The 27,220-nt window shown below is 42.0% G+C and overlaps 2 protein-coding genes across 4 annotated transcripts in view; one reads left to right on the forward strand and one right to left on the reverse strand.

Moving 5' to 3' along the window:
* Positions 1-726: 726 nt before the first annotated feature.
* Positions 727-5,653, forward strand: guk1b (guanylate kinase 1b). Of its 2 annotated transcripts, XM_085774397.1 has the most exons (9): positions 727-866; positions 2,291-2,406; positions 2,576-2,617; positions 2,939-3,058; positions 4,140-4,236; positions 4,863-5,001; positions 5,220-5,304; positions 5,386-5,471; positions 5,598-5,653. In XM_085774397.1, the coding sequence occupies exons 2-9, from the start codon at positions 2,295-2,297 to the stop codon at positions 5,628-5,630; spliced, it is 714 nt and encodes a 237-aa protein (XP_085630523.1). In that variant the 5' UTR covers positions 727-866; positions 2,291-2,294; the 3' UTR covers positions 5,631-5,653. The 2 variants fall into 2 exon arrangements, with proteins under 2 accessions (XP_085630523.1, XP_085630524.1); XM_085774398.1 differs by lacking the exon at positions 2,939-3,058.
* Positions 5,654-6,208: 555 nt separating this feature from the next.
* Positions 6,209-27,220, reverse strand: part of obscna (obscurin, cytoskeletal calmodulin and titin-interacting RhoGEF a) — a 38,327-nt gene continuing 17,315 nt past the window's right edge. For both annotated transcript variants that reach the window (XM_085774394.1, XM_085774393.1), the window contains 44 exons: positions 26,909-27,175; positions 26,433-26,699; positions 25,895-26,161; positions 25,430-25,696; positions 23,142-25,313; positions 22,976-23,048; positions 22,771-22,865; positions 22,554-22,666; positions 22,164-22,364; positions 21,435-21,517; positions 21,104-21,277; positions 20,795-20,954; positions 20,597-20,698; positions 20,172-20,336; positions 19,903-20,061; positions 19,565-19,742; positions 19,240-19,353; positions 18,913-19,080; positions 18,468-18,570; positions 18,257-18,386; positions 18,041-18,146; positions 16,126-16,234; positions 15,815-15,954; positions 15,620-15,732; positions 15,209-15,377; positions 14,967-15,054; positions 14,676-14,876; positions 14,503-14,563; positions 14,355-14,432; positions 14,084-14,256; positions 13,857-13,883; positions 13,584-13,736; positions 12,996-13,041; positions 12,800-12,877; positions 10,902-12,642; positions 10,511-10,639; positions 10,296-10,409; positions 9,727-9,894; positions 9,435-9,540; positions 8,801-9,040; positions 8,204-8,427; positions 7,722-7,818; positions 7,165-7,314; positions 6,209-6,971 (listed from right to left, as the gene is read on the reverse strand). In XM_085774394.1, coding sequence (XP_085630520.1) covers positions 6,791-6,971; positions 7,165-7,314; positions 7,722-7,818; positions 8,204-8,427; positions 8,801-9,040; positions 9,435-9,540; positions 9,727-9,894; positions 10,296-10,409; positions 10,511-10,639; positions 10,902-12,642; positions 12,800-12,877; positions 12,996-13,041; positions 13,584-13,736; positions 13,857-13,883; positions 14,084-14,256; positions 14,355-14,432; positions 14,503-14,563; positions 14,676-14,876; positions 14,967-15,054; positions 15,209-15,377; positions 15,620-15,732; positions 15,815-15,954; positions 16,126-16,234; positions 18,041-18,146; positions 18,257-18,386; positions 18,468-18,570; positions 18,913-19,080; positions 19,240-19,353; positions 19,565-19,742; positions 19,903-20,061; positions 20,172-20,336; positions 20,597-20,698; positions 20,795-20,954; positions 21,104-21,277; positions 21,435-21,517; positions 22,164-22,364; positions 22,554-22,666; positions 22,771-22,865; positions 22,976-23,048; positions 23,142-25,313; positions 25,430-25,696; positions 25,895-26,161; positions 26,433-26,699; positions 26,909-27,175 — 9,950 coding nt within the window. In that variant the 3' untranslated portion in view covers positions 6,209-6,790. The remainder of the gene's footprint in view (positions 6,972-7,164; positions 7,315-7,721; positions 7,819-8,203; positions 8,428-8,800; positions 9,041-9,434; positions 9,541-9,726; positions 9,895-10,295; positions 10,410-10,510; positions 10,640-10,901; positions 12,643-12,799; positions 12,878-12,995; positions 13,042-13,583; positions 13,737-13,856; positions 13,884-14,083; positions 14,257-14,354; positions 14,433-14,502; positions 14,564-14,675; positions 14,877-14,966; positions 15,055-15,208; positions 15,378-15,619; positions 15,733-15,814; positions 15,955-16,125; positions 16,235-18,040; positions 18,147-18,256; positions 18,387-18,467; positions 18,571-18,912; positions 19,081-19,239; positions 19,354-19,564; positions 19,743-19,902; positions 20,062-20,171; positions 20,337-20,596; positions 20,699-20,794; positions 20,955-21,103; positions 21,278-21,434; positions 21,518-22,163; positions 22,365-22,553; positions 22,667-22,770; positions 22,866-22,975; positions 23,049-23,141; positions 25,314-25,429; positions 25,697-25,894; positions 26,162-26,432; positions 26,700-26,908; positions 27,176-27,220) is intronic.

A 27,220-nucleotide genomic window follows, 5' to 3' on the forward strand; every position in this document is an offset into this window, starting at 1 on the left:
TTAAAACATTCCTGTTTCACAGACTTTTAAAGCTGTTGGAGATTCACCTGTTGAATGTGGAAAGCAAAGGCATCTCGTGCCAGTTAGTCCTGTGAGAGTCTTGTTATTATGACTGTATGCGGTGTATTCGTCCTTTAAGAAGTGGGTCGATGCAGGATTAGCCAGGCAGAGCCCATTGCAGCTCATGTGCAGTGGACAGACACTAAACCCTGCTATTCTGAGCTTTCACTCGACCACTCAGTCACTTGTGTTAAGGGTCAATCACACCTCACACAGCACAAACACCACAAAAACGTAGCACAAGGGCAAAATTGTTAACGCCAGTGCCATAATGATATAATTCAGTTTCCATTAGCAGTCAGTTACCAACAGTTTTAATGTGCCTTGGAGCAAGACTTTTAACCCTTCAACGAATGGGCAGCTTACAACTGGTTACTTACCTCCTCAACCAAAGCCAATGTGGTGCTTCGGCAACAAGTCCCTGGAGTCTTAGTGGAAGCAACTATGCCATGTAAATTTGTACAAATCTTACACTGTTGTTCATTATACTTGATTGTGAACAGTGATACAATCATGTGATTATGAAATCCTCCTCCTTTGATTTACATATGGTGTGACCTGTGTGAACGGTGTAGATAAAACAAGCCAGCGTGCACGCATGTGATTGGTCGCTGAGCTGATGGGGCTGGTGGTAATTCAGACTGACAGTGAGCTGCTTCACTGAATCAGTGTGACACGCACTCGCACACACACACAAATACACAAATACACACACATTGTATACAGTCCATTAAGGAGCCTGGCTGAGGAATCATCTGTTACTGAGCACCTCCACGACACAGACGAAACAGACTCTGTGAGAAAAGGTAAGATGCAATCTTTACTTGTTAAAGCCTGATTATGCAATAATAGTATTTTAATCTTTCACTACATTTATTTATGCAAAAACATACAATATAGCTTTTAACAACAGTGATATTAACACTGGCATTATTACTCAGTGCTTTCTTTTGGTTCAGGCAGAGTTCTGGTGTAAAAGTAAATGAAAACTACAGTAAAAGTACATTAAACTTGTATCGCACCTTTCAGTTAATGGGAGTTATATTGCCCATTCATAATATAAATGTTCCAGGCAAAATAAATGAGTCATATGACACATTTCCGTGATTACTCTGAAGGAAATGTGACTTGTGAAAATTAAAAGTTAACCTACATTAGTTTGATCAGCAAAATAGTATTAAAATACCAAAAGTAAAATGATTAATCATGCTAAATGACCCGTTTCACTCAATAATATGTAGATAAGATGATTATGTTTATGCTTGGAAATGTAAACAACATTTAACACTGTATTCTAACTCAAATTTGGGGAAGCTTCCTTTTTATAGCTTTATACTTTTGTGTGTTACAATCTATAACAGTGCAGAAAAGTAAATAAACCACTATTTCATCCTGAAATATAGTGAGGTAGGGGAGTGTTAATACTGAGACTAAGAACAAGTACCCCAGAAACTGTACTGAAGTGTGGTACTTTGGTAAGGACACTCATACTCCTCTGTTTGTGCACAGATCCTGTGTTACTGAGTAGTTGTTCTAATGCGGACTGTAAATGAATTGATTCAACAACATCCCTGAAACATCCTCTCCTAGTGCAGCAGGTAACTGGGCCACCTGTCCAGGACTCTTTGTGCTGCCTGGCCCAGATCCAATTAATCCTACTGACTGACCTGCCATGACTTCATTAAGAGGCATTCTTAACATTAACCTCAGGGCCTCTGTCTGTCTAACAAGTCAGCAATTAGGACATGGATGTGTTTTAATATTTTAATTAAGGAAATAGGACCTTGCAAATTTCTAAGTGTTAATTTATTAGGAGTGGAGATTAAGGCCATAATAATATGGGGGCAAAGGTCTGTTTTTAACCCTCTCCAGTGTGGGCTGGTTGGGATGTTTTCCCCATGACAGTGTAGTGGTTTAGAGAGGAAGCCTGGATCAAAGGATTAGTCTTACAGCACCTTAGATCAGGTAACAGGAGACTTGGTGAGTTGTACTGCAGTGAGAAAATATGGGAAGAAAGAAAAGTGGTTTAGTAATGAGAAATACTTGTTAGAAACCATATTTCACTCAAGAATGATGGTGAATACCCGCCTTGCCCTCTATCTTAATCTAGGAAATGCTGCCCTACCTTTAATGCTGGTTATCCTCCAGCACAAAAGATTTGCTTTTAAGCAGCTCCTGGCACAAACCTGAACTCACACTGTCCCTGTCTTTTCCTGTCTGTCTGTCGCAGAACAATGTCTGGACCAAGGCCAGTGGTGCTGAGTGGCCCCTCCGGAGCAGGGAAGAGCACTCTGATGAAGAGGCTGATGAAGGAACATGAAGGCGTCTTCGGATTCTGCGTTTCACGTACGTTTGTGTGCCAGCCGGTGATTGGCTCCCTCTCCTGACATCCCAGCTGAGGAGGAAGTAGGACAGGAGTCTCAAAGTCTAATGCTGCATTGGCCTGTAGACTGATACCCATGACTTACTGCCTTATTTCTGGATGGGTTTTAATGTTCAAATCCTCTCTCCGCAGACACAACAAGAAACCCTCGACCAGGAGAGGAAGATGGCAAAGGTACAGTAGCTCTGGCTCAAGAGGTGGTTGACATCTTCTGCACCTTCCTGCTGTAGTAGGAACCCCTGAGATTCACCAAGCAGCAGCCCTAGGCTTGGATTTGAATCCTTAGTGCTGTGATAAAAGTCAATTTTATAAACTAGGGTATCTGAAGATGCACAGCTTTCCTTTTGTTTCTATACCACCGGCCCTTCCCACCTGCAACGCCCACAACACTTCTTACTCCCAAGTGAACTGCACAAATGGTTTTGTCCCCGCTGTATAGCTCCCTTGATATAAAGGGATAAACCTCTCTTTATGCCTTTTTTGCTTTCTCCATAGGGCTGAACAAGCTCCCCATGCTTCTGGGGGCTACTTTACTGCCCGTAGCAGCGGTCTTTTCCTCTGAAGACTTAGAAACCTCATTTTCGTGTCCAAACGAATCAGAAACCACAGATGAAGGTGACCTCGGTGTGATTATTAATCACAGTCCTTTGTACAGTATTTCACGGCAAGAGGGAAGGGGGTTACTTTCATCATCCTGGCACGCTCTCATTGGATTCGTAGGAACTAGTCATGTGACAAAACAAAAAAGAAATCGAAACAAACAAACAAAAAAAAAAAATGAAATGATCTCAGGAATCAGGATCAGACAGTCAACACTTTGGAGTAAAAAGCTTTTGAAAATAGCCCCCTGTGATGCCTCAGTAGTAATTCCCCATCTCCAGTCCAGTGAGGTTAAACCGTCCCCGTTCCCACTGATGATCTGCAACCAACCATTAGCATCACAGGAGAGTGATTCAGCAAGTTTATTTTTACATGTGTGTGTAAATATGACCCTTTCAAGTCGCTGTTGAATTTGTTAAAATTTTATGCAAATACTTAGGCAAACAGTGGTACACTTTTTTTTTTTCATATACTGACAATGAGACACTGAATATAGTTTTATTGATCTAAAACATGAGCAACACAACAGTGGACTTTTCTAATTTAGGGCCAAAATGAAGTTTTGATTTTGATCATATTTTCCTGAGTGCTATTTAAATCTGATTCTGTCTTGCTTTCAGGCGATAGCACAGTCACCTTCTACGCTGTCCAGCTTTTTACCTTCAGTCTCCCTCAGAGTGGTTATGCTAATGATTGTGTGCTATCACAGTGGCTGTTTGTGGTAATAGTAGTGACGTGTGGGTTTCTAAAACTCTACATCAAAACCTCTGGAGATCTGAAGCAGTAATCAACCTTATGGCTTCTGAAACTGGTATGGGTAATTTCATGTGTAAACTGCTTCTACTAACAGCTTTCGAAACATATTTGACAATGACAATAAATATATCTAATCTTTGCATGCTTTAAGTTTAGATGTTGTTTGAAATTGAAATTCAACACATATTCAAACATTGGTGGTGCCTGTGACCGCTGCGATGTTCACTATTCACTCTGATAAAACTGGGATCAACCTTCACTAAACTACAATTTCTTCCCACTGTGCTAATTTTTTTTATGTCAGCGCTAGAGTTACAATTTAAAATGTTGCATCTTACAGACTACCACTTCACAACAAGAGAGGCCATGCAGGAGGGAATTGACAATGGCGAATTCATTGAGAATGCAGAGTTTTCCGGCAACCTGTATGGAACAAGGTAAATAACCTGTTTGCATCCCAGCATGTCATCATATGTAATAAGTGATTATGAATGTATGTTCCTTGTATAACTCTGCACACATTATACTCTATCCTACTCAAAATTGTTTCCTGTTTCAGAATCTTTTCCATCCTACAATGAGACACTGACAGATAATATAGTTATTGAGTTAATACCCATCCAGATAATTGAATATCACTGTCAACACATTGTCATACTTGATTCAGAAGAAATTAATTCTGCTGCTTTGTGTAAGAGATGACACTCGGATTGGGCCAGAGGGATCAAGAGGCTATATAATAGCCTGGTGACAGATGGAGCTTTAACAGCCATTAGGTCAAAAAGAGCAGCGCTGCAGCTCAGCACCTTGTGTGTCACGTATAATCTCTTGCTCTTATTCTGAAGATAACACACTCACTGCAGTCTGAGCAGCCTGGATCAATGCAGCGATCCTCTTACCTCAGTCACTGCATGTGAGGAGCACAAAACTACACGGTTACACATTTAATACATGTTTGACCATTGTCAAACCCACCTCTGCTCATTTTTGTGGTCTGAGTTGTTTAAAGAGGTTTATCATGTTTGGTGGAATTTCCTACTGTAATGCTGCGCTGTTTCTGCAGTAAAGCTGCTGTAGAAGATGTTCTGGCCCAGAACCTAATCTGCATCCTTGATGTGGACATCCAGGGGGTAAAGAGGATTAAAGAGACTGACCTGAACCCCATCTACATCTCCATCCAGCCTCCTTCCATGGAGATCCTGGTAAATGTCCAATTTTTCACTGTGTATAAATGTAACATCGTACAATATTTCCTTTTCTATTTATTGAAAGCTTGTGCAAAGTGAAAATTACTTGTGTTACACTTCTAACTATCAGCAATCATGTGTGTTTTCATGTAATATAGTTGCTGTTTTCTTATTTCATGGAGCAACTCACTTGCTTAAGATAATGAAAAGTTGAAATGTTTTTTTTTTTCCAGGAAAAACGTCTGAGGGACAGGCAGACAGAATCAGAGGAGAGTTTACAGAAACGCCTGGAGGCAGCACGCAATGATATGGAGCTCAGTAAGTTTCTCAGCCTTTCTGTTCGAACATGATGCTGAAATTAAGACAACCATTGCATCTGATTCATGTCTTGTTCTCTAGGTAAGGAGCCAGGAGTGTTTGATATTGTTATCATCAATGATGACTTAGAGAAGGCCTACGAGGAGCTGAAAGATATCCTCAGTGAGGTGAGAAAAAGAACAAACTGTACTGGCTCTGTTATACCAGTCGGGCACTTTCATATTATTCGCCAATCAAATTCATCAGTTTATCAGCAAAAATGTTAAAAGCAAACCTCATTTCTCTTTCTACAGGAAATCCAAAAAGTTCAGGAGGCCAAATCATAAGAAGGAAACAGTAAACACATCTGGATTTAACACCCATCTGAAGAAAATGTTTTTCTTTTACTCCTTATGTAATATCCTACCAGATGGACAGGAGGGACTCAGGGTGGAGAGGTACTGAGAACAGGGGGGTTGTGTTAGATTTAGTGCAATTAATGGTCAATATCTAGGTAAGAAAACCCATCCTTATCCAAGCTACACGAAAAAGAAAAAACAGTAGAAACAACTGCCAAAACAAGTGAAATGTGGCGCGCACATCAGCATCAGCAGGGAACCTGCTGCACACACCACTACCACCAACAGCTAGACATTGTTTGGAAAACAACAACCCTACCCTTCTGTTGAATTCTAATAGTGGGAATAAATGTACTCATAATTAAAATCAAAATTGTGGTGATTCATACTGATGACTAATTCTATGTAATTAAAAATGTACTCACATGCCGAATATTATTCAAAGATTACATGAGGATTATGTCATTGTGTATATTGTGTGTGTATGTGTGGCACGATGAGCACATTCAAAACATGTGCATGTATGTTTGTGTGTGTGAATAAAGAATTTGAGGACAATCACTGACCACTTTTGTGCCATTTAATTCATTTTTCATTCACTAACTCATTCAGGTGAGTTTTTGACTCAGTGTATTATTAAGATGAAACTTAGAAGCATCCAGTAAAGTCTAATCCATTTCCCCATTTATACATTGCAATCTTATGGTATAACATGTAAAGAATTAAATAAAACACTGTATAGAACTCAGAAATATATTTGCCTTGTGCTTGGAACAGAATAGCAGAGAAAATATTTTTTATCCTGTCAGACCAAACATGTGCAGCTGTCTGATACCGAGGAGAAAAACATGTCACAAAGCAAACAGTGTGCGCTCGTGCATAGACTTAACCTTATCCCTGATCTGTTTCCATGGAAACCAAAGCAAACAAAAAATTCACCGCACTCACATGTATAGTACAAACTAACAGACAAGTACAACTTGGAAACTCATTAAGACGCATGACATTCTTATAAGCAGAGGATAGTAAAATGATTTTGAATCTGACCACACAGCTGAAATTAAATGTGTAAGGCTGCATATTGTTTAGGAGAAGCTGCTGGTGAAAGAAAATCAGAAAATCCTACCTATCCTTTTTTTTTTTTTGTCTTACTGGAAGAAAGGACCCTGCAGCTTAGTGTGGACCAGGTCTCGTTTTTCTTCCGCCTGCTTGAGGTAAGCTTTCAGCTTGTCTGTGGAGAAACACACCTTCGAGTGCCTGGCTTTGTTTGGTGTACGATAAGCACGCAGCCATGGATTCTGGAGACACTCGGCTGCAGTGGGTCTCCCCCTACAAGATTAAATGCCATCATGTTACCTTATCTAAATATATGCATTTGTGTTCTTCAACCACTGATGCAACTTTTCACACTAGTAATATTTGTTTATTTAGCATCAGAAGAATGAGAATTTAAAAGCATGAATAATATACAGATTTTGCTAAACTGTGCAGACGAAATAACACACAGAACACATGTACTTACCAGGATTTGTTGTTCAGGCAGCTCTTCATTAGGTTTAAGGCTCCCTCTGACAGACCAGGGTAACAGCAGCCAAACTGGATCTTCCCCTTTTTGATGTTTCTGTCTTGCTCCCAGCTGTGCTCTGCATGGAATGGGCTGTCGGCACTCAACCTAGTAAAAAAAGACAAAAAAACAATACATACAGTATGTATTACTAAATAAGTTCATCATTTTGTCTCACTGAACTATAGAAGATTTTGCCTGCAGCCCTGTCAGCATTTCATAATGCAAGGAGGATTTAAACTTCTCATAACTTACAGTAAGCAAATAAGGCCACAGCCTACCTGACTGACTGAAAAATAGTATTTCCAGAATAAACATTTAGAAAATTTGATCTGTAAAACTGGCATTTTGTCAACTTATTATATTTACCATAGCAAATAATTTATTGTTATTGCTTGTGTTTTGCAAGAATGGGAGCCACCTGCATTGGCTAAAACCCAACAAACATAATCACATATTCCATAAAATGTAAAACTTGGTATATGAAGCTGGTCCACCTGCTTATTTCTACTCACATGATGAATGACAGAACTCCAATAGCCCAAACATCAGTCTCAGGCCCGACACCCTGACCCTCCAGGATCTCCGGAGCTTTAGGAAGGACAATATAAACTGACAAAATAGACAGACACAAGACATTGTTCATAGGGAGTTGTGCTGTTACTGGCTATGCCACATTCACACATTGTACATTTTCTATATTAAGAAAATTGATTCAAATAAGGAAAAAAATGAATTAAAAAAAGATACTAAAATGGACTTGTGTTTGTTAGATTATGGGAGCTAGGATCAGCTCAGGTGGATGAAGTTAGGTCTTAGTTATTTCCATCCATCAATCCGTCCTCCCTTAAAGAACATGTACCTTTTCTGCAGCAGTCTGTTGAAGGCCATGACAGTCAGAGATTTAGTATATTAGAAGCGTCAAGTACAATGCAAGCTTTAATACCTCACACAATTTAATTTCCTTTTGGAAATTAAACCAGGAATTAAAGAGTACCTTTGCTCTCCGACAGGCCCTGGATGTGCTCGATGTTGAGGGGCTGTCCGGGAGTGTAGGACTGAGCTGAGCCAAAGTCCACAATCTTCAGGTGGTTACCATCGTCCACAAGCATGTTGTCAGACTTCAGGTCCAGGTGGATGACTCGACGGCTGTGAAGGTAATCCACGGCACTCAGAATCTGAACCAGCAACTCTGCAACATGAGTCTCTGAGTACAGATCTCTGAAAGGACACAGACACAGACAGGACTGATTGTTATGTTCGGTTGAAGTGTGTGATGGATGCACACAGATGGCTACAGATGCATGAACATAATCTTATAGACATTGGTCTGAAAAAAGACAGAATCCAAGAGGCATTGCTGATGACAAATGTCTAACACATATTAACTAGTTTTTGTCTTATTTGGGGTCTTTTATTCTGGAATCATGTATTATTCCTCCAATAGGCCCATTACAAAATCATATTTAGACAGATTTTCTTGGCAATATGGCTCATTCTTGATGATATAGCTTGCTCTTGTGTAAAATGTGAGATAGGCCAACCCACCAGTTGGTTAACCAACATATTTTACTGTTTGTGAGCCTTGTTTTACCTCGCAGCAAGACTGTAGAGCAGCTCCTTGCCGGGACAAAGCTCCTCCACCAGCACCAGGTAGTGGGAGGTGAGGTAGGCAGTGTGCAGCTGCACCAGGTGAGGATGATGAAGCCTCTTCAACAGTTGGTACTCCCTCAGCACCAGCTGTCTCTTCTCTGTTTGGTAAGGAGTGATCTTGGCTGCAAATACCTGGCTGGTTTCAGCATCTCTACACAGGGTAATTACACTGAAACGACCCCTGAAGGGGGAAGAGGGCAAAAGATGGAGAGGTTCAGAGAAAGGATAAGAGGCAGAGTGGTGATATAATGGGAGATACAAGACAATACTGCTCTTAACCTAATGCAGCCCCTTGTGATCTCAAAGCAGAACCATTGTGAATACCAGTGGTACCAGTGGCCTTACCAAGAATTAAAGTCTACTGGACCACAGATACATCAATGTAGATATCAGCTTTAAAAAAATCAAGACATTTTTACATCTAAGTTACAAAATGGAAGGAAAATAAAAAGAAGGACATGCTGTTAATAATGAGTGAAACTGTAATACAAATATATACTGTAGTATTTGCGCTACACATAAGTCATGATGAAGAAATGGGACATTAAAACGATCCCTTGCATATAATGTAAAACCTGTTGATCTCAGAGAGGAAGCTGTAGTTCCTCTGTGCTGTTTGTTGTTCTGATCCAGTGGCCTTTGACCCCAATGTCTCAGTAAGGGTTAGAGAAACATGAGTCTCTGTAAGTAAATAGAGATGAAAATGTTATTACCCTCCATGTTCTGGCTGATGAATATATGCAGTCTCATTGTTGTGCATATTGTCTTGTAACTGCAGTTGTAAGTGGCCGATGAAATGCAACAGTAAATATGTAAAAAAAAACACACACAAAAAAAACACATAGTACTTGAGAGTATATTTCTTACCTTCAGGGTGAGTAGCCATGACGACAGGTGCTGAAGCATCACTGAAAGGTCCTGCTCCTGTCTTGGTGATGCAGCCCACCCTGAACACATAAGAAGCTCCTCTTGGTAAGTCCTTCACCACATAGCAGCTGTCGGTCACCTCCTCTGACAGGACAGTCCAGTCTCCACCTGCAGGAACACACCACACATAATATTTACCTCATATATTAATGCCCTCACTCTAGATTAAAACAACACTGATATTAATGATGTTGAGCTCTTTGAACAAAAAAGTTTTGACTTGCAAGAACTTGAGGATTAACTTTAAAACAAGTACTCAAAGTGGAAACAGTCACAGTATGGGCTTTAACTGGCTATCAGCTCCATGAAACTGCATTGATCTAAAATAGTCACTGAAAAAACTAAATACATGGATTTAAGAAAATGCAAATCTGCAAATTGATGTAATAATGAAACATTTTACCAAACATACCATGTATAACAAACTCAAACTATTATTATTCATCATAAACAACTACAGTATTTGGATTCCTTTTAACACAAACACAGTCCAGTCTCTGTAAACTCACCATCTGTACAATACTGCACACAGTAGGTGACAGGGTCACTGGACTGGACCGGTTTCCACACCAGCAGGACTCGACCTCCGTCTAACTGCAGCACTTCAGGCTTATTTGGACGGACTGTTGGATGTTAATACAATGGACCTTCAGACGTATAGCAAAGTGATGACAGCATAGTCGTTTCAGACAGGAAAAATAATCCACAGGAGATTAGTCACTACCTTTGGTCTTTTTGAATGCAGGTATTTTGAAAGAAGGCAGGATTTTGGAGCTCCTCTTTTTTTGACTCTCAAGACCAGTGCTACGATGCCTTTCAGGTGGGATGGGAGCTGATCCTTTTACTATTGGCCCTGTTGTAGTGCACAAGCAAAACAGAAAATGTACAGTATAATGTTTATGTACAAATGTATAGCTCTGTTGATGTACAGTATAGGTGTACAATGTAAGACATTTGAAACTAAAGAAGTTTCAGGTAAATAAAAAATAATGACATAATTATTCCATTATCGCATTGTCTACCTGTCATGTTTGTAGTTTGTTCATATGGATGCTGCTTAACTCAATCTGCAGTTTAGTTATGAAATAAAATGTGCATCATTTGCAGGATCTCACCTCCTTTGCTCACATCCTCCTTAGATCTGGAAAACAGTTTGGTCAGGCTGGACGCCGAAGCTCTCATTTTCTTTCTCAGAGACATGGTGGGTGTATCAGGCTTCATGATCTCCCCTAATGTGGGTCCTAACTCTGCGTCATCCAGCTGAGAGTATGAATGGCCAGTCCAAGACTGTCTGCGGAAGATGTTCAGCAGTCCCAGCTTTGGTGACTTTCCCGTGGGAGGTCGAGCTTCCAGGGCTGGGGCAGAAGCGTGTCTCTGGAGGCCCGAGCCTTCCTTCTTGTCCCTGGCCCTGGGCGGCCTCTCTGGAGCCTGGAGGGAACACAGGCTGGGACTTGGACTCGGTGTCTGCAGCGGCCCCCGCTGACTTCTGCTGTTAATCGATAAATTGGGGTTGGAGCGGGTGCGGTTTCGCGGAGGCGCCTGTGGAAAGGAGCCTCTGGGTTTGACTTCTTGGAATGAGCAGGGAGACGATGAAATCAAAGGCTCCCCTTGATCATCGTATCCCTCGCTCCCTCCTGATCGGTATCTTCCTCTGAGATGACCGTGACTCAGCTCCTCGCAGGAGCCCAGTCGGCTTGAGGACTCTGAACCACCATGCTCCAAAATAGACGACTCAGCCAGGGACCCCTGGGAGCCAGCGAAGGTATCTCTCTCAGTCTGCTCCTGAACCAGCCTGGTAGCCGTTCTGTCTCCAGCAAGGAAGTCTCTGGGAACAGTTGTTCCACCCAGCGTGCCAGTCCCATGTACAGGAGCAACGGAGCCACGTCTTCTTGTAGGTCGGCGTGGGCCCGGGACGGCCAGCAACTTTCTCCCTGCCACTTCATCATCAGTGAAATCTTCCTTCAGGCTTTGGGAGCCTTCTTCATCACCTGGCATTGTGCGCTTGGGTGAGCTGGGAGACCGGCGCGAATACTCGTCCAGGGACCTGCTCCTCCTGTGAGGGGGCAGGTTGCCGTGGGCGAGGCCAACTCCACTGTCAAAGGAGCAGGATTTCTGCATCGTGGCCTGGACAGATCCCCGTCTCTGTCCACGGTTAGTTTCCGTCTCGTCCTCCACATATTCAATAAGAGGTTCGTTGAGGCGTCCTGAAAGGCTTCTCCTCAGTGGTTTTCGGCCTCTCTCTTGTTTTTTGGCCTGGAATTTGTCCCGTAATGACATGTGTCTGGCTGACATGGGCGAAAGCTGATGAGAAGTGCTGTAGAAAGTGCTCCGGATGACGCTGCCCCGAGGAATACGACCTCCGTCACTTCCTGAACCCTCATCCCAGTCAGACAGGTGGAGAGACTGACTGCTGTCCTTGCTGAACCTACGCTCCCTCTGAGGTGTCTGTTGGCAGGACATGTCCGAAGATGCAACCGACTGCCTGCTGGTACTCCGCTCTAACACACTCCTCCTTCCCACCATCTCCCCATCCTCATCCTCTCCTAATGTCAATTCGTCCTCCTCCTCTTCATCTAGGTGGGGTTTGGCAAAAGGCTCAGGGATCTGTGATCTCTCCGTTAAAGGATCATAATCCTCCTCCGTTTCCACTTCCTCCTCCTCAGTTGGGCTGTAGTGCCGGAAAAAGTCCAAAGAGTCGGCTTCATCGTACTCAGATGAGGAGCCGCTGCTCAGAGAGCTGCTGCTGTGCTCCTGAAGCTCACGAGTCACCGTCACAGCGGTCTCTCTGAGAGGAGCATCCAGCAGCTCAGGGACAGGCCTCAGCGTGAGAACTGATCCAATGCAGGTCAAAGACCGCTGAGAAGATACAGGGGAAAGGTCATGCTTAAGATATACTGAGAAAATGTGTTTTTTTCTTAAGAATCCTATTTTATACCATTCTACTGAGCTTCAAGCTCATCAACATTACAAGAAACCAGTTAGTTTGAAACATGATACAAGAGAGATGACTCACCTGCCATTTCATTTTTGAGATAAAGACTTTCAAACTTCTTGTGTTGATTTCATCGGTATCTTCTCCTGCATGTTCGTCCTGAACACAGTTACAAAGACTTTAGTCTTTCAAACTTTCATTTCCATTTGGCGTATGTTTGTTTTCCATACAATAAAACTTGATTAAAAAACACCTATTGTGTTCAGTTTCCTCTCACCTGGAACCACTCATGGCTTAGGCACTCAAAAGCAGACGGTCGCTTCCTAGGAAAAGGAAAATTGAAGAGTGCTCAGACGTGCGCTAAGGTGCACCTGAAACCACACCTAACAGTGTTGTCACGGTCTGATGGCAATGTGTGCTATGTGGGAACTAACAACTGAAGTTTGATATCAACACTGAATCAGATGTCTTTCAGGTGAAAGGAGTGCTAGCAGGGTCACAAAGAATCAGCCGCTTTTCAATTGATTGTGTTTTTAGACAGTTTTTGGGTTAAGTCACACTATCTGACTTCAGTCTTCACTCTTCAGAGCTCAGCATGAGTTAAATGCACCTTGAACTGGAGTGCTGATCATTATTATAATTGATCTGTTTTGCATTTTTGTGATATCAGATCACAGATCAGATGTGGTATCAGAATAAGCATTGACATCAGTGATGCCTCTTGATGCTGATTCATCACAAGAAATTGGATTTCTTTGTCATTTGCACAAAGTTTAGTACTGAATATGTTTGATCAATATTACATTTTGATATGTGGCTGGATTAATAAGTGGCAAACTCAGCAATAATGACAAAGCTCTCCTACTCTGGATCTGGCTGAAGGACCAGGTGGAGAAAGTTCTGGGCCTCAGGACTCCTGTACATGACATCAGGGGCGTCCCAGTTCAGGGTCCCCTCCCCCACTCTCAGAAGAGTTGCCCGGTCCGTCTCACCCGCAAAGGGGCATCGACACACCAGACTGTCAAGATAAAGATAAAACCTTGAGTAAATGGCTACAAGAAAACCATGGTTCATCTGCCCATTTTGTGAATAAACTGTATGATTTTGAGAATATTATCAAAAATGCTGTGATACATACCATAGATAGGTTATAACACCCACAGCCCTGACAGAGAGAGGAAGATATATTAATGTAATATTGTCTCTCATTTACAATAATTTACAGCTTTACAACTAACTGCATTGCTTAATGCACTTTTTTTTTTTTTAGCATTTATTTAAATCTGCATGTAAATGCAGAGTGGCAGTGCTACAACAACATCGGCACATAATAAAAATACATAGTCTCAATAACAGATGACTCACCAAATATCAGTGGCCACAGTGACTGGCTCTTGGTGAACAATCTCAGGTGCAACAAACTCTGGTGTACCAAACAAACTGTACTGGTGCCTGGATGTGTCTATTTCCTGGCAAAAGCCAAAGTCACAGATCTTGATCTCATCTCTGGGCGGATACACCATTAGGATATTATCAGGCTGAAGGAAGTGGAAAAAAAAATGGAGAATTAAGAATCAGAATCAAATATGATACCATAATCAATAATGAGAGAATAATGAGGTCTGGAAAATCTCACTTTGATGTCCAGATGCAAAATGTTCATGCTGTGAATGTGACCAACACCTTCAAGGATTTGTTGGATGTATGACTGAATCTAAAAAAATAAGTAGATAATTAGTTAAGAGCCATAGATAATATTTGCAAAAAAAATCTCCAGTTTGTACCTCTCTCTCTGAGACTGATCCTCTGAGTAATAAGTGATCCAGAAGTCCATGAGAACAGCAGCTAGAAATGGTGTTAAAGAACTCTTACGTTAACGCAAATCTAACTTAACAAGCTGAAAAACACTGCAAGGAATGATGAGCGATCATACGGTAATGTTTAAGAGGGAGGATACATTTCTGTGATCAGCACTAGAGTGCGTCTGGTGCAAAAGAAGTCCAGCAGACAGGCCACCCTGGGATGAGCCAGACGGGAGAGCAAGTCTCTCTCCTGGAAGGCTCTCGTCCGAGTGCTGCTCCGCAGAGGCAGGAACTTGGCAGCAAAGACTTCACTCGTCCTTCTGTGGACTACACGTTTCACTACCCCATAGGTTCCCCTAAAACAGGGAAAGACGATCGCAGCTGTGTCAAACCTGAGTAGAGATCATGGACAGCTTGAACTATGTCGGTATAACATAGAGTATCACCTTCCAATTTCCTCATGAACATCGTAGACAGAGAATAACTTCCTTCTTTTCCCCAGCTCCACTTCTCTCTCCTGACACTCCAGTGGTCCTATCAGAGAAACCACAATCCGTGAATAAAGATCAACAACACCTACTGACAAAAATATAAATCTATATACAGTAAAATCAATAATAATTTAATCTAATCTATTTATACCAAAAGGAAAAACGGTCATGTCTAACAGTGCATACTGTGGTCTCACCTTCCTCCACTGTAAGCTGAGACTGGCATGAGGCATGACCAGAGTCGTTGTAGGCGAAGCAGGTGTATATGCCGCTGTCCTCACCCTCGCAGCACACGATGGTCACTGAGCAGCGGGCACCATGCTGCACTATTTCTACATTATCATTGGCTGCAAGCTCCTCTTCATCCTCCAATCGCAAAGAAGAGTGACATATTTTCAATTAGGCTGTCTCTTTAACAGTGAACTTTGGTCTCACATTTTGCACTGCAACCTCATAAATCAACATAACATAATGACCTCATGCAACAATGGCAGAAACAACAACATCTGGTATGAAAGGAATATGATTCTTCCCATTCTATGAATTGCATCGCTGCAAACCCCTGCAATCAAACCCATCTGTAAATTACTGATCTACACTGCCCTTACCTTGTACCACTGTATCTTCGGAGTTGGCCTTCCTGTGATGATGGCTGTGAATGTAGCTGGTTGTCCAGGCTCTACACTCAGGTCCTCAGAGGATACCTGGATGGAAGGTGGAGCTGAACAGGAAATTAGATCATTGAGTGGGCAGACTAAATTTGATCGCAGTCATATTCTTATACACTCTTATGACAAGAATACCATCTGTAATTTCCTGCATTGGTTCTGAGATATAAATCTCCTCCTCCTCTTCCTCCAGGTAATACACTGGCTGCTGGACCGTGGGATCCATGGATGTGGCAGCAGGAGCAGGAACAGCTTCCTCAGTGCCATGTTCTGCTCTGGAGACAACGAGAGGGTAAACAGATAAACATGTAAGGTAACAGATATGGCGATCATTCATAACATCAATAATTAACAAAACTACTTCCATTTTACTCATTTTTTTTCATCTATTACTCATTTCAGGGAGGTAAAATAAGGTCAATATATATAAGTGATACTTAACTTACTGTTCATCATATCCAGGGGGTAAAATCATCTTGGCAATAGAGGTGGGGCTGAAATCAGTCTGTAACCATTTCTTCACAAAGGCAGTGGACCAGCCCTCCGAGTCAGCATCTATCAACACCAAATAAGCCAATCAGCAGGATTGTAGGGATCACAGACATAAAAATATATGTTCTGATCTGACTGTATTTTAAAAAATGATCACTTTGCCTTGGCAGTAATACAAGTATATTGAAACGCTGGAGAAGGAAAAGTGAAAAAAAAAAAGTACATTACCTTATGTACCACCAGCAGTAATACTGCATTTCTTACCTCAGGACTTGGGGGTTTTAACCCCACTAACCCACCACATCAACCACTCCTGTATGGGCGCAAAGGGAGCACCCTCTACTCCCAGCACATGACCATCTTGTGTTCGTAGGGAGTGAAGAGTTAGCTGGGCATGCGTTGGCAAGAGGAGAAAGGGGAATGTCGAGTGGTTATTTGTTATCATGACAATGATGACTTACATGGAACGGTCCATGTGAGGAAACTCCTTTACTACTAGTAGAGGAAAGATGGAGAAACATGTAGGTTATGGACAATGGAAGGGAAAATACTGTGAACCAATGTCCAAAAGCCAGAGAAAATATGCGAGTGAAACTTTATAGTTCATATAAAGTATATCACATGTCAAACTTACAGCAGGTTTTCATTCACATTATCTAATAAATCAGTTGAATTTAGCTATTCTATCATTTACTCTGTTGTACTAGTTCTATTTCTGACCCTGTGTGATAGTAGCAGTAACTGTAAATTAATAGATACTCACACAACTCGAAAATCAGTTTCCCATATAAGCCAGTTATATTTGTACTTGCTATATTTAAATAACTGCTGTTAGTTATGGCACCTTTGTAGCTGAGCTGACTTTTGGATGACAACATGAGTCTAATGGAGAAAAATGATCGAGTCTGTTTCAATCCATGCCCTGTGTGGAAAGTGGAAACATGATGAAAAACACAAAATCATTCCATACAATAAATGTATCATTGTGTTTTCATGAGTGAGAGGAATGCCGGAAAAATGTCTATGTTGAATGATACCAACTAGATCGCACTGGGTTATGGCGATTAAAAGCTTGTTTTGGTTAGTAGTTATGGTTAAGGATTAGTTTTTTCAGAGGCACAGGTGTAAGTGTTAGAGTCAACACTATTTTAATAGAACAAATGGAGGCTAGAATCGACCATGTAGGTATTATGTCAGAGATGGTTATAGGTTAAGTGGGGTTAGTGTAGCTGCGGTCACTGTAGTTGTGTGAGAGGGAAATGATCTGCCTACTCATTCTGTGATCGTGTCCTTTCACCTACTGCATGCATGATGCACTCAACTCAAATGGAGAAACTGAGAAATTAGAGACGTTGATGTACTTTTATCTCAGACATTACATCATATAATGCAGTTACTAGTTGTAAATTCACATTTGCAGTGCCATGCAGATAGACACTACTTTGTGTTCTTAATTTTAGCCATTCACCTACAGTCTGCACTCTGTGCCATAAACCCAGCAGATCTAGTTTCAAGTGGTATGGTAGTTGGAGATACTTATGATGTCAGAGTGTGTGAAATGGGAAATAAAGGAAAATGTGAGTCAAATCTCAAAATGGTGTAAACTTGATTGAATGGATGAATGGTAGTGGTTGAAAGTGGAAATTGATGCAGATTTTTTTGTAGTTTGTTGGAAAGTGAAGAAATGTCACATGACGTGATGCACAAAGGGTGACGGGGTCTGAAGTGAAACTGGACAATGGCATGTGCTTCATCCCTTCTCAAACACAGCTGAACTTGTTAAAGTGTGGATCAGCTGCATGAAAACCCCGCCACTGCTTTCAATTATGTGTGGAGGATATTTACCTTCAGCACCTGTGCCAGTCCTACCTTTGGGAGGCAAGTCCTGTGGCTGGTTGATCTCGATGTCAGCCGGTGGTATGTAAGCAGGGCACAGACCTGCCTTACACTTGACACAGCCAAACTCATTCCAAAGCTAGGAAAAGAAATGATTTGACATACCATATCTTAAAATAAGTTCAGAAACATTTTTACACACTAGAAGTTTTATGGGTTATTCTATAGTACTGTATATGAGTTTTATACCTCACACTCATACTGTCCAATATCAGCCTTTGTTGCACAGTTGACTGTCAGACACAGGATTCCACTTCGAGCATCATTCGAGATCGAGTATTTTTGCTTGTCAGTTAACTCTCTGCCATCTTTCAACCACCTGTTCAACCCAAAGATTAATGTGCTTGATATATTTACATCACACCTGCTGTCATGAGAATCATCTTTTTTAATGTCATACCTGATTCGTGGTAAAGGAGTAGTGAGCGTGGAACAAGAGAACTGGATGTCCTCTCCTTCTATCAGACAAGCACTCTCCAGCCGACTCACAAATCTGGGTGGAGCTAAAGAAAAGAACAAACACAATATATGTCTATATCAGAAGTTGCATAATAGCAGTAGATTTATTATAGCAGCAGTAATTAACTGCAGTACTCAGACAAATTTGTGACAGTATTATAACAGTAGAAGTAGTAATAGTATTGCTGTAAGAGCAGTAGTTAAGGTATTGACAGTATTTGTGCTCGTAGTAGTAGATATACCAATATGATTAAATAAATTGTGTGGTCCCTTATCTGTCCTATGTCCTATGTCCAGTCCATGTATTACATCATTCACCTACAAACACACACATCGATCTGCAGTAACAGACTACTCAAGTGGCCCGGGTGCATCCACAGACTCACCCTGCACCACAACTTTAGCCAGAGTACCAGCAGTGCCCATGGAGCTACTAGCATAGCACGTATACTGTCCAGAGTCCTCCGCAGTGAGACTGTCCAGAATGAGACTGCAGGTCCCAGACCTGTCTTCTGTGATGATGTGACGGGGGTCGTCCTCCAGAGGGAGGCCATCTGAGAGACAGGCATCAGATAAGATAACTTAACTGTGAAACCATGACTTATTGCTTTGTTGCTACAATATATATGCTGAGCGTAACCTACTTTGGCACATTAAAAGTATTAGAAAACTAATCAAAACTGTGTATATAGGTTGTTCAAGTGTTTTCCGACCTTTGAGCCAGCTGACCACTGGTTTGGGTGATCCTGTGACTTTGCATGTCAGTTTAATTGTCTGTCCTATCTTTGTTGTGCAGTCAGACAACTGTGACTCAAACACTGGTGGGCCTGTTGACACACACACACACAAATACAGAAATTACACACAAAGCATTTTCTGCCATGTTATGCCATAAAAAGTATTTTGACAACATTATGTCAATGTAATCCTGTAGTCACCATTGTCATTGTAATACAAGAACATACCCAAATAGATAGGAAAATATTTATTTATTATGATTCAGAGTCAAACGTATCCTCCTTGTTCACTTTTACTCACTGTTAGTGGGCAGACTGGAGCGCTGCTGGAGTTCCTTCAGGTCCTTGAGCCAGGGGAGTTTTGCCAGAGTGGAACGGCCCTGTAGCGTGTACCTCCGCACTGAGCCCCTGTGCTCATGCCACAACCCCCAAGACTTTTCATCTCCACCCACAGTCTCCTTTATTTCCACATCATTCAGCTGAGCAGATCATAAAAGCAAGGATGAGAAAGACATGGAAGAAGATAGTGAGGTCAAAATTTGGAAAAGAAATCAGAGTAACTGTAATGTCATGTGACCAGGTGTGATATCAAACAAGTGTCTATTTTGTTTGTAGCTTTAGTAGGAAAGATGATGATACCTTCATTTTGTTCTTGAATGTGTAGGTATCACTGTTCATGCGGGTGTCTCTTTTCAGTTTACACAGTACAATACAGTCCTTGAAGAGAAAGACTTGTCTCTGGTGCCCTCTAGAGGTTGTCTTAATTTCTGGAGTTTCCTCCCACACTGTGAAGACTCCCTGGAGGGAGGAAGACAAGTTAAGACCATACGATGACCATATGTGATATATGTAAGGAAATTACCCTAACTTGGAATTATCATGAAAACATGTCAGTCATCTGTGATTACCTGTCGCACAGGCTCGCCAAGGGCAGTTAGAGGAGCTGGGTAGTTCTCAATGAGGGAGACTTGGTGCAGGTTGTCAGACCTCCAGGGTAGACAGGACACAGTGGAGAAGGCATCTTCTAACAGACAGCAGCTCTGACCACTTTTGGCTTTGTTCTTGATAAACTCCTGCCAATAGATTTTTTTCATTTACATCCCATGCAATCAGCTGACACATTTTCAAGAAGAAACTGCAACTTGTGCAATGGCAGAATAAGCGTAGATGCTCAAATATGATTAACTGATTTAAATATCAAACAAATATTCCCATTTCTGTTCAATTTCCCGTTTGATTGTGAGTGGCATAATAAAGAAACAAACAAAAACATAAATAATTGTTTAATCTTTCTAATTTGTACTCAGATTTGTTAATGAAACTATATGCTGACCTTAAGCAAAGCCTGGTAAGTCTGAATCCTCTCCACTGGTCGTTGAAGGAAGGTGAGGACATCCATGACTGGTGTGTCAGGCTTACCAGTTTCTGCTAACTCCTGAAATGTTGTAAGAAACATATTTTAAAAATAAAGAACATTAAATAAGCACAACAATGCGGCTACAGTTCAAATCTAAAACGATTTTGTCAGTACTTTGAAATACTGCTGGGTGGCCTTGTCAGTGGCACAGGCTTCTGCTTGCGCTTGTCCCACCATGTAGTGAAGATACTTCTCAAAGTCCTGGGTGTGCTTGACCAGATGCATGGCCACATCATCATCTGTGACACAACCTCTCAGACCAGGAAGGATGCACCTGGAGTAAGAGAAGTGAGAGGCGGCATCGGTAAAAAAAACAAAAACAAGACACAATGCTTAAGGCCACTGGGAAATATCAAAATCAATAGAAAACAAAGGATGAATTGAGGTACAACATGTTTCTTGTGTGTGTGTGACGTGTATTACCTCTCATGCAGACAGACAATCTCCTTGATATTCCTGAAAATGATCTCTCTCTGGTTGTGGACGTTAATGGGGACGTGGCGACTAGACTCCAGATAATTTAGCTGGTGAGAGGTGAACATCTTCATCTCCTTCACAAACTCCTCCTCTCCGTCGATCAGGCCTTGGATCAGTTGGCTAAAGAAAGAGGACATAGCTCAGCTGTATTTGTTTATGTGGTCTGAATATATTCTTAATGTCAGATTTCACAAGATTGAATTGCTCCTAAACAAGTGTCACGTGGCAATCCTCCCAGCAGTTTTTAATGTCGATATAAAACTGCAGAAAAACAGACCTTAGAGCCCTCCTGTACTCCTCTCCTGTAGAACCTATTCCATCAAGATCCTCTTGAGGTGCTCTCATTTGTGGGAGGGTTTCCTGTTAAAAACAACAGTTATGTATCTATTATATTATTAATTGATCTAAGTCTTATCCTTTTTCATCACTTAAAGCAGAAGTTAGCGGAATGTTTGTGTTAATATAGTAAGTATAACTTAAATAGTTATATCTTCCGACAGCAATCACTTATATAGAGTGTTTGGTCCGAAACACGGGTCTGTCAGTCACTCTGCTCTGCTGTAAGCCGAGGAGAAAACTTTCCTTGTATCCTACAACCTTTATCCAATGAGGAGAGAGAACGGCATAAAAGGGCGGTCCTCTCTGTGTGTGCAGCCCGGTGCAGCCAAGGGATGCGCGTGCATGTGGTGACGTAGGGACGAGGGCGGGGACTGCTAACTCCATCAGCTGACAAGACGTTAGCCAAAACGGCCGGATCGCTTACTTCTGCTTTAATTATTTTACTGTCCCTGATGACAGCATACAATTTCAAACTCAAATGGTTAATGTAACATGTTTACCAAGCACTAGAGCTGACTTCCAGATCTACACATCCTACGGCCGGATCGCTTACTTCTGCTTTAATTATTTTACTGTCCCTGATGACAGCATACAATTTCAAACTCAAATGGTTAATGTAACATGTTTACCAAGCACTAGAGCTGACTTCCAGATCTACACATCCTACCTTTCTCTTCTTTTCCAGGTAAGCTGGACACACCCATCCCTGCCGAGCAGGGTTGGTTTTTGTGGGTTTGGTCCGCACCAGCCATTTGTCAGGATGAACAGAGTCCAAGACCTCTACAAACTGGCCTTCCTTTAGGATGAAACTGTCCTTGTTTCCACTGTTAGGACTGCAGTCAGCTCGAGCCACATACATTTCAAATGTCTGAGGGGGAGAAAAAACAAATGTATCGCATAATTTATGGCTTAAGCAATTAAATGTGAAACATTACCAAGTCAGATTGTGATTTAATGAAATTATGATTCTTATACTAAGAGATATAGGGCAGACAGAATAAGTCCATAAATAGTGTGCACATCCATGACAAATTAAAATACACAAAAAGTGCAGTACCTCTCGTCTGTCTTCTTCCCCTTCTGACTCTGATCCAGATACCGTGCTAGTCAAGGGCGTGTGGGCGCGATGGTGCTTTGGAGATGGTGTCCTCATTCTGCCTTCATTAGCCCCTATAGATTATAGAGGAAGACAGCGCTGGTATACCTGACAGGAAACTGAAGACAGGGTAATGGGAAGGTGAAAACCAAAAATGAATAAAATCAACAATGCTTACCTTTGACCTTTAATAGTTTCTTAGGAGGTTGTGGAGCAGCTACCCCTTCTTTATTGTCCTTCACAGTTACTTGATCTTCTGGCTTTGGTACTACCCTGTGACAAAAAAAAAAAAAAAAAAAGTTTGTTTTTTATGAGTACAAAACACACAATTAGCACTGAATTTCAGATCAGAAATTGATTGAAGATTGCAAATCCTTTCTGACCTTGGAACAGCAGGGACAGTTTCAACAGACTCCATTATATCGGGAGCTGTGTCATAATCAGAGGGACTTGACACTGTTGAAAGCAGAAAAAACATATCAACTAGTGTAGTGTAGTAAAACGTACATATATTTTTTTGTAGTTAAACCGAGGATATGAGCCACTCACTGGAGCTGGCAGCAATGAGTGATGATCTTCTATCATTTACACACTGTACACCTGTAGCCTCTTCTGTCAGGTTGTAGGCCTCCCACAGAGAGACGCTCACGCTTTCCACATAGTTTGCAGCATCTGTGGCCGAAGTGGGTATTTGTGCTTGAGTCTGAGGCAGATCCTGGGTCTGTGTTTCAGCCTGGACCTCAGGCTTTGCCGGGGCAAGCTGCAGAGGAGTTATGGCCGCAAGCGGTGGGTGCACAGACCGCTGAGCAGTCGGAGCCGCTACTGTTACATTTCCATTGTAGGAGGTCACACCAAACTTATTCACCACTTCACAGGTATAAACTCCACTATCATTGGCCGTCACGTTTTTGATCACCAGCGTGCACGCACCATTCTCCGCAGTCTTCATGCGGCAGCGTTCATCAATAGTGATTTCTTGGCCGTTTTTCAGCCAGCGCACTGTACTGGGTTTCCCCTCTACAACACACATTAGAGTGATCGTACCATGAAGATCTGCATTCTGGTTCTTGAACACCTCTTTGAAGACAGGTCGCATGTCTCTGCGGGTTTTGTAGCCTTTAAAAGCAGCCTGGATCTTGACCGCAGCCTCTTGCATTTGTGGTTCATCCTCAATGTTGATGTCAATCTCTGGTGTAGGACCAGAGGGCTGAGCTGACCCCTCCACAGAAGGGCCAGTGGGGTGGACCATCACTGGTAATTCCATCAAAGCCTCTGAGAAAGTTTCATCTTCAGAAATATAGAGAAGAGGAACATCCTCTGCTGTCTTTGTTGTCTGGTTTTCTTCCTTGCTTATCATTGGCTTGACTGCCAATTTAATTACTTGGTCAACTTCAGGTTCTTTTCTCATGGGTTTTACTGGTTGTTTAATTGGCTGTTTGGTGTTAGCATCTTTCTCTGTGGCTTTCACAGGTTTCCTTATTATCTCAGCTGTCTCACTGTCTGTTGTTAGTGACTGTTTCCTCTCGCATACGGGTTTCTCTTTTTTCTCTTTTTCCAAAGACCCAATTGACTGTTTTGCTGGCTGATCACCCATTGTTTTCACCACACCTCCTGTAAACTCTTGTCCTTCTTGATCCGTCTCTGTGTCCCTTGATAATTGTTTTTCCAAACTCCCCCTCGCTTTGCCTTTCATCCTTGCAGGTGGTTTTGGAGGGACAAATTCTGCCTCTTTTTCTGAAAGCTTCTCTGGTTGTTCTACTGACGGCACTTGGTTCAATGAATTTTTCTCTTTCTCTGTTTCTATGGACACTTGTTTCACATAGCCTCTCTGTTTATGGTCCTCCTCTGAGCCATTTACTGTAATATTTAATTCTTTGGGACTTTCATCCTCAGTTTGTCTTAGAATATTACTGATTGGTTGTTTTTCCTCCATTGTCTTCCCTTTAGATCTAACAGGTGGTTTTAAAGGCTCTTCTTCTGTCACATCTACTACACCTTCCTTTACTGCAGACTTCACATGCTCCTTTGTTCTTTCTTTTCCATGTGACTTTTCTGGTGCTTCAACAGGCCATTTTTCATCCTTGCTGCTCTTCCGCAGAAGTGTCCCTGGAGGTTTTACCTTCTTCTCAACTTCACTTGTTTTCTCTGCAGGTTCTCCCTCTTGCTTTAGGCTCTGTTGTTCTGCCACAGAATCACCCAGAAGCCTCTCTGACTGACTAACTTTAAGGTCGGTTTTGACAAATTCCTCCAGATTCCTTCCTGTTTGTCGTTTCTCTAGGAAGACTTCACTTTCTGTTTCCAAAGATCTACCTGGCTCTTTGCCCTTGCTGTCAGTCCTGTTATTCACCTCCAGTAATTTCACTGAGCTATCAGCTGTCTTGTATCCCACACTGTCTTTGTCTTTATTCCTATCCAGTTGTGATACATTCTGTATGATATCAGAGTCTTTCTCCATAGGCTTTACAGACTGGATTGCCTTTTGGTCGTCTTTATTCTCCTTCTGCATTGAGTGTTTCAGATGCAACAGTGGCTCCATATCTTTTTCTGAATTCGTAATAGATGGTTTTCTATGGAACCTCTTTTTGGGCTCTGGAGGAACCGGCTTGGCCTCTGGGAGGATGGGCTTCTCATTCTCTGGACTAGGAGTTGTTTTGGAAACAGTGCCCTTTACCTGAGGTGATATTGTTGGAGTCTCTGTGTTTGGTAGAGCAGGTCGAAGTGCTGGCAAGAGAATGAGAAAAAATGTTGACAACTTATTTGTGTGTGATGGAAGTTAAACAAAAAAACAATAATAAACAAATTCTGTTCCTGTAAGTCCAGTATCAGGATTCTCCCACCTTTCACTGCCACAGTCGCGGTGGTCTCTGCACTTCCTGCTTGGCATGTGTAGCTGCCACTATCTTCGGAACTTAGCTCCTTGATGTGGAGCTGGTGGAGGCAGCCATCTTGTTTCATCTCATACTTCTTGTTTGCTCTCAATGGCAGCTTGTTCTTCTTCCATTGCACTGAAACTCCAGGTTTAGACAACTCACATGAGATGGAGGCTGTAGCACCCTCCTCAATCTCCACATTTTGTAGCTCTTTCTTAAAGAATGGTGGGAGCTCTATGTAGGTGAGAAGAGAACAAAACATTATTTGAGACACTATACTGTATATGTCTGATTGGTACTGTTTCCCAAAGTGTAAAATACAGTGATATAAACGTTATACAAATATTCGAAAAAGCATATCCCTCTATCAGTTAGAATTTAAGAGATAAAACAATACATCTCCTCATGTTTACACCCACAACACCCACACACCTCTCACGGTTACATTCGCAGTGGTCTCTGCACTTCCTGCTTGACATGTGTAGCTGCCACTGTCCTCAAGTTTGAGCTCCTCAATGTGGAGCTGGAGAAGGCAGCCATCCTGTTTCATCCCGTACTTGCTGCTGGCTCTCAGAGGCAGCTTGTTCTTCTTCCATTGCACCGACAGCCCAGGTTTAGAAACTTCACAGGACAGGGAGATTGAACCTCCTTCCTTTGTCTCGATATTTTGTAGGTTTTTCTTGAAGAATGGGGGGAGTTCTGTAAAACAGTGTAATAAAGAGAGGAACTGTCTTTACCAGAAGAATAATGGGGTCCAATTAGCAGACGTGTCCACCTGCATGCCCTTTCATTGTGGATGCGTTGGAATTGCTTTGTAGTGCTCAACTGACAATAACATTACTTTTCTGTGCCCTAAGTGTGTGTTGATATACTGTAGTAAACATTGCCTTGCCCATTGCCACATTCATCCACCCTTCACTATTAGAGTTTCCCCCACATATACACCCACAACACCCACACACAGACACACCTTTCACTGTAACAGTTGCTGCTGTCTCTGCACTTCCTGCTTGACATATGTAGCTGCCACTGTCCTCAGGTTTGAGCTCCTTAATGTGAAGCTGGAGGAAGCAGCCATCTTGTTTCATTTCAAACTTCCTGTTTGCTCTGAGTAGCAGCTTGTTCTTCCTCCAGTGCACCAACACTCCAGGCTTAGACAGCTCACAGGTCAAGGTGGCTGCGCCTCCCTCCTCAGCTTCAACATTTTGCAATTTCTTATGGAAGAATGGAGCAGACTCTAGGTAGGTAGTAGAGAGAAGATCAAAAATATTATTCACATAACATTTACATACTGTAACATTATTCAAAACATTCCAGAGAGTTCACACAGTAACACTACCGTAGCTGGAAACTCAGCAAAACAATAGCCTCCTACCATGAATAGACTGAGAAACAAGATATTAAAAACTTGAAATGAATACCCCACAACACCAACAAAGCTCACACCTTTCACTGTCACGGTTGCGGTTGTCTCTGCACTTCCAGTTCGACATGTGTAGCTTCCACTGTCCTCACAAGTGAGCTCCTTAATGTGGAGTTGCAGGAGGCAGCCATCTTGCTTCAGTTCGTACTTCTTGCTGGCTCTCAGTGGCAACCTGTTCTTCATCCACTGAACTGGAACCCCAGGTTTAGACACTTCACAGAACAGTGAGGCTGAAGCTCCTTCTTCACCCTCTACACTTTGTAATTCTTTGCTGAACAATAGAGGGAGCTCTGCAAAAGTAGGTATGGATTGGAATAGGCAAAATATCTAATCAT

The sequence above is a fragment of the Trachurus japonicus genome, chromosome 4 (genome assembly GCF_045865225.1).
Source record: "Trachurus japonicus isolate A0001 chromosome 4, Traja_1.0".
Taxonomy (NCBI): Eukaryota; Metazoa; Chordata; class Actinopteri; order Carangiformes; family Carangidae; genus Trachurus; species Trachurus japonicus.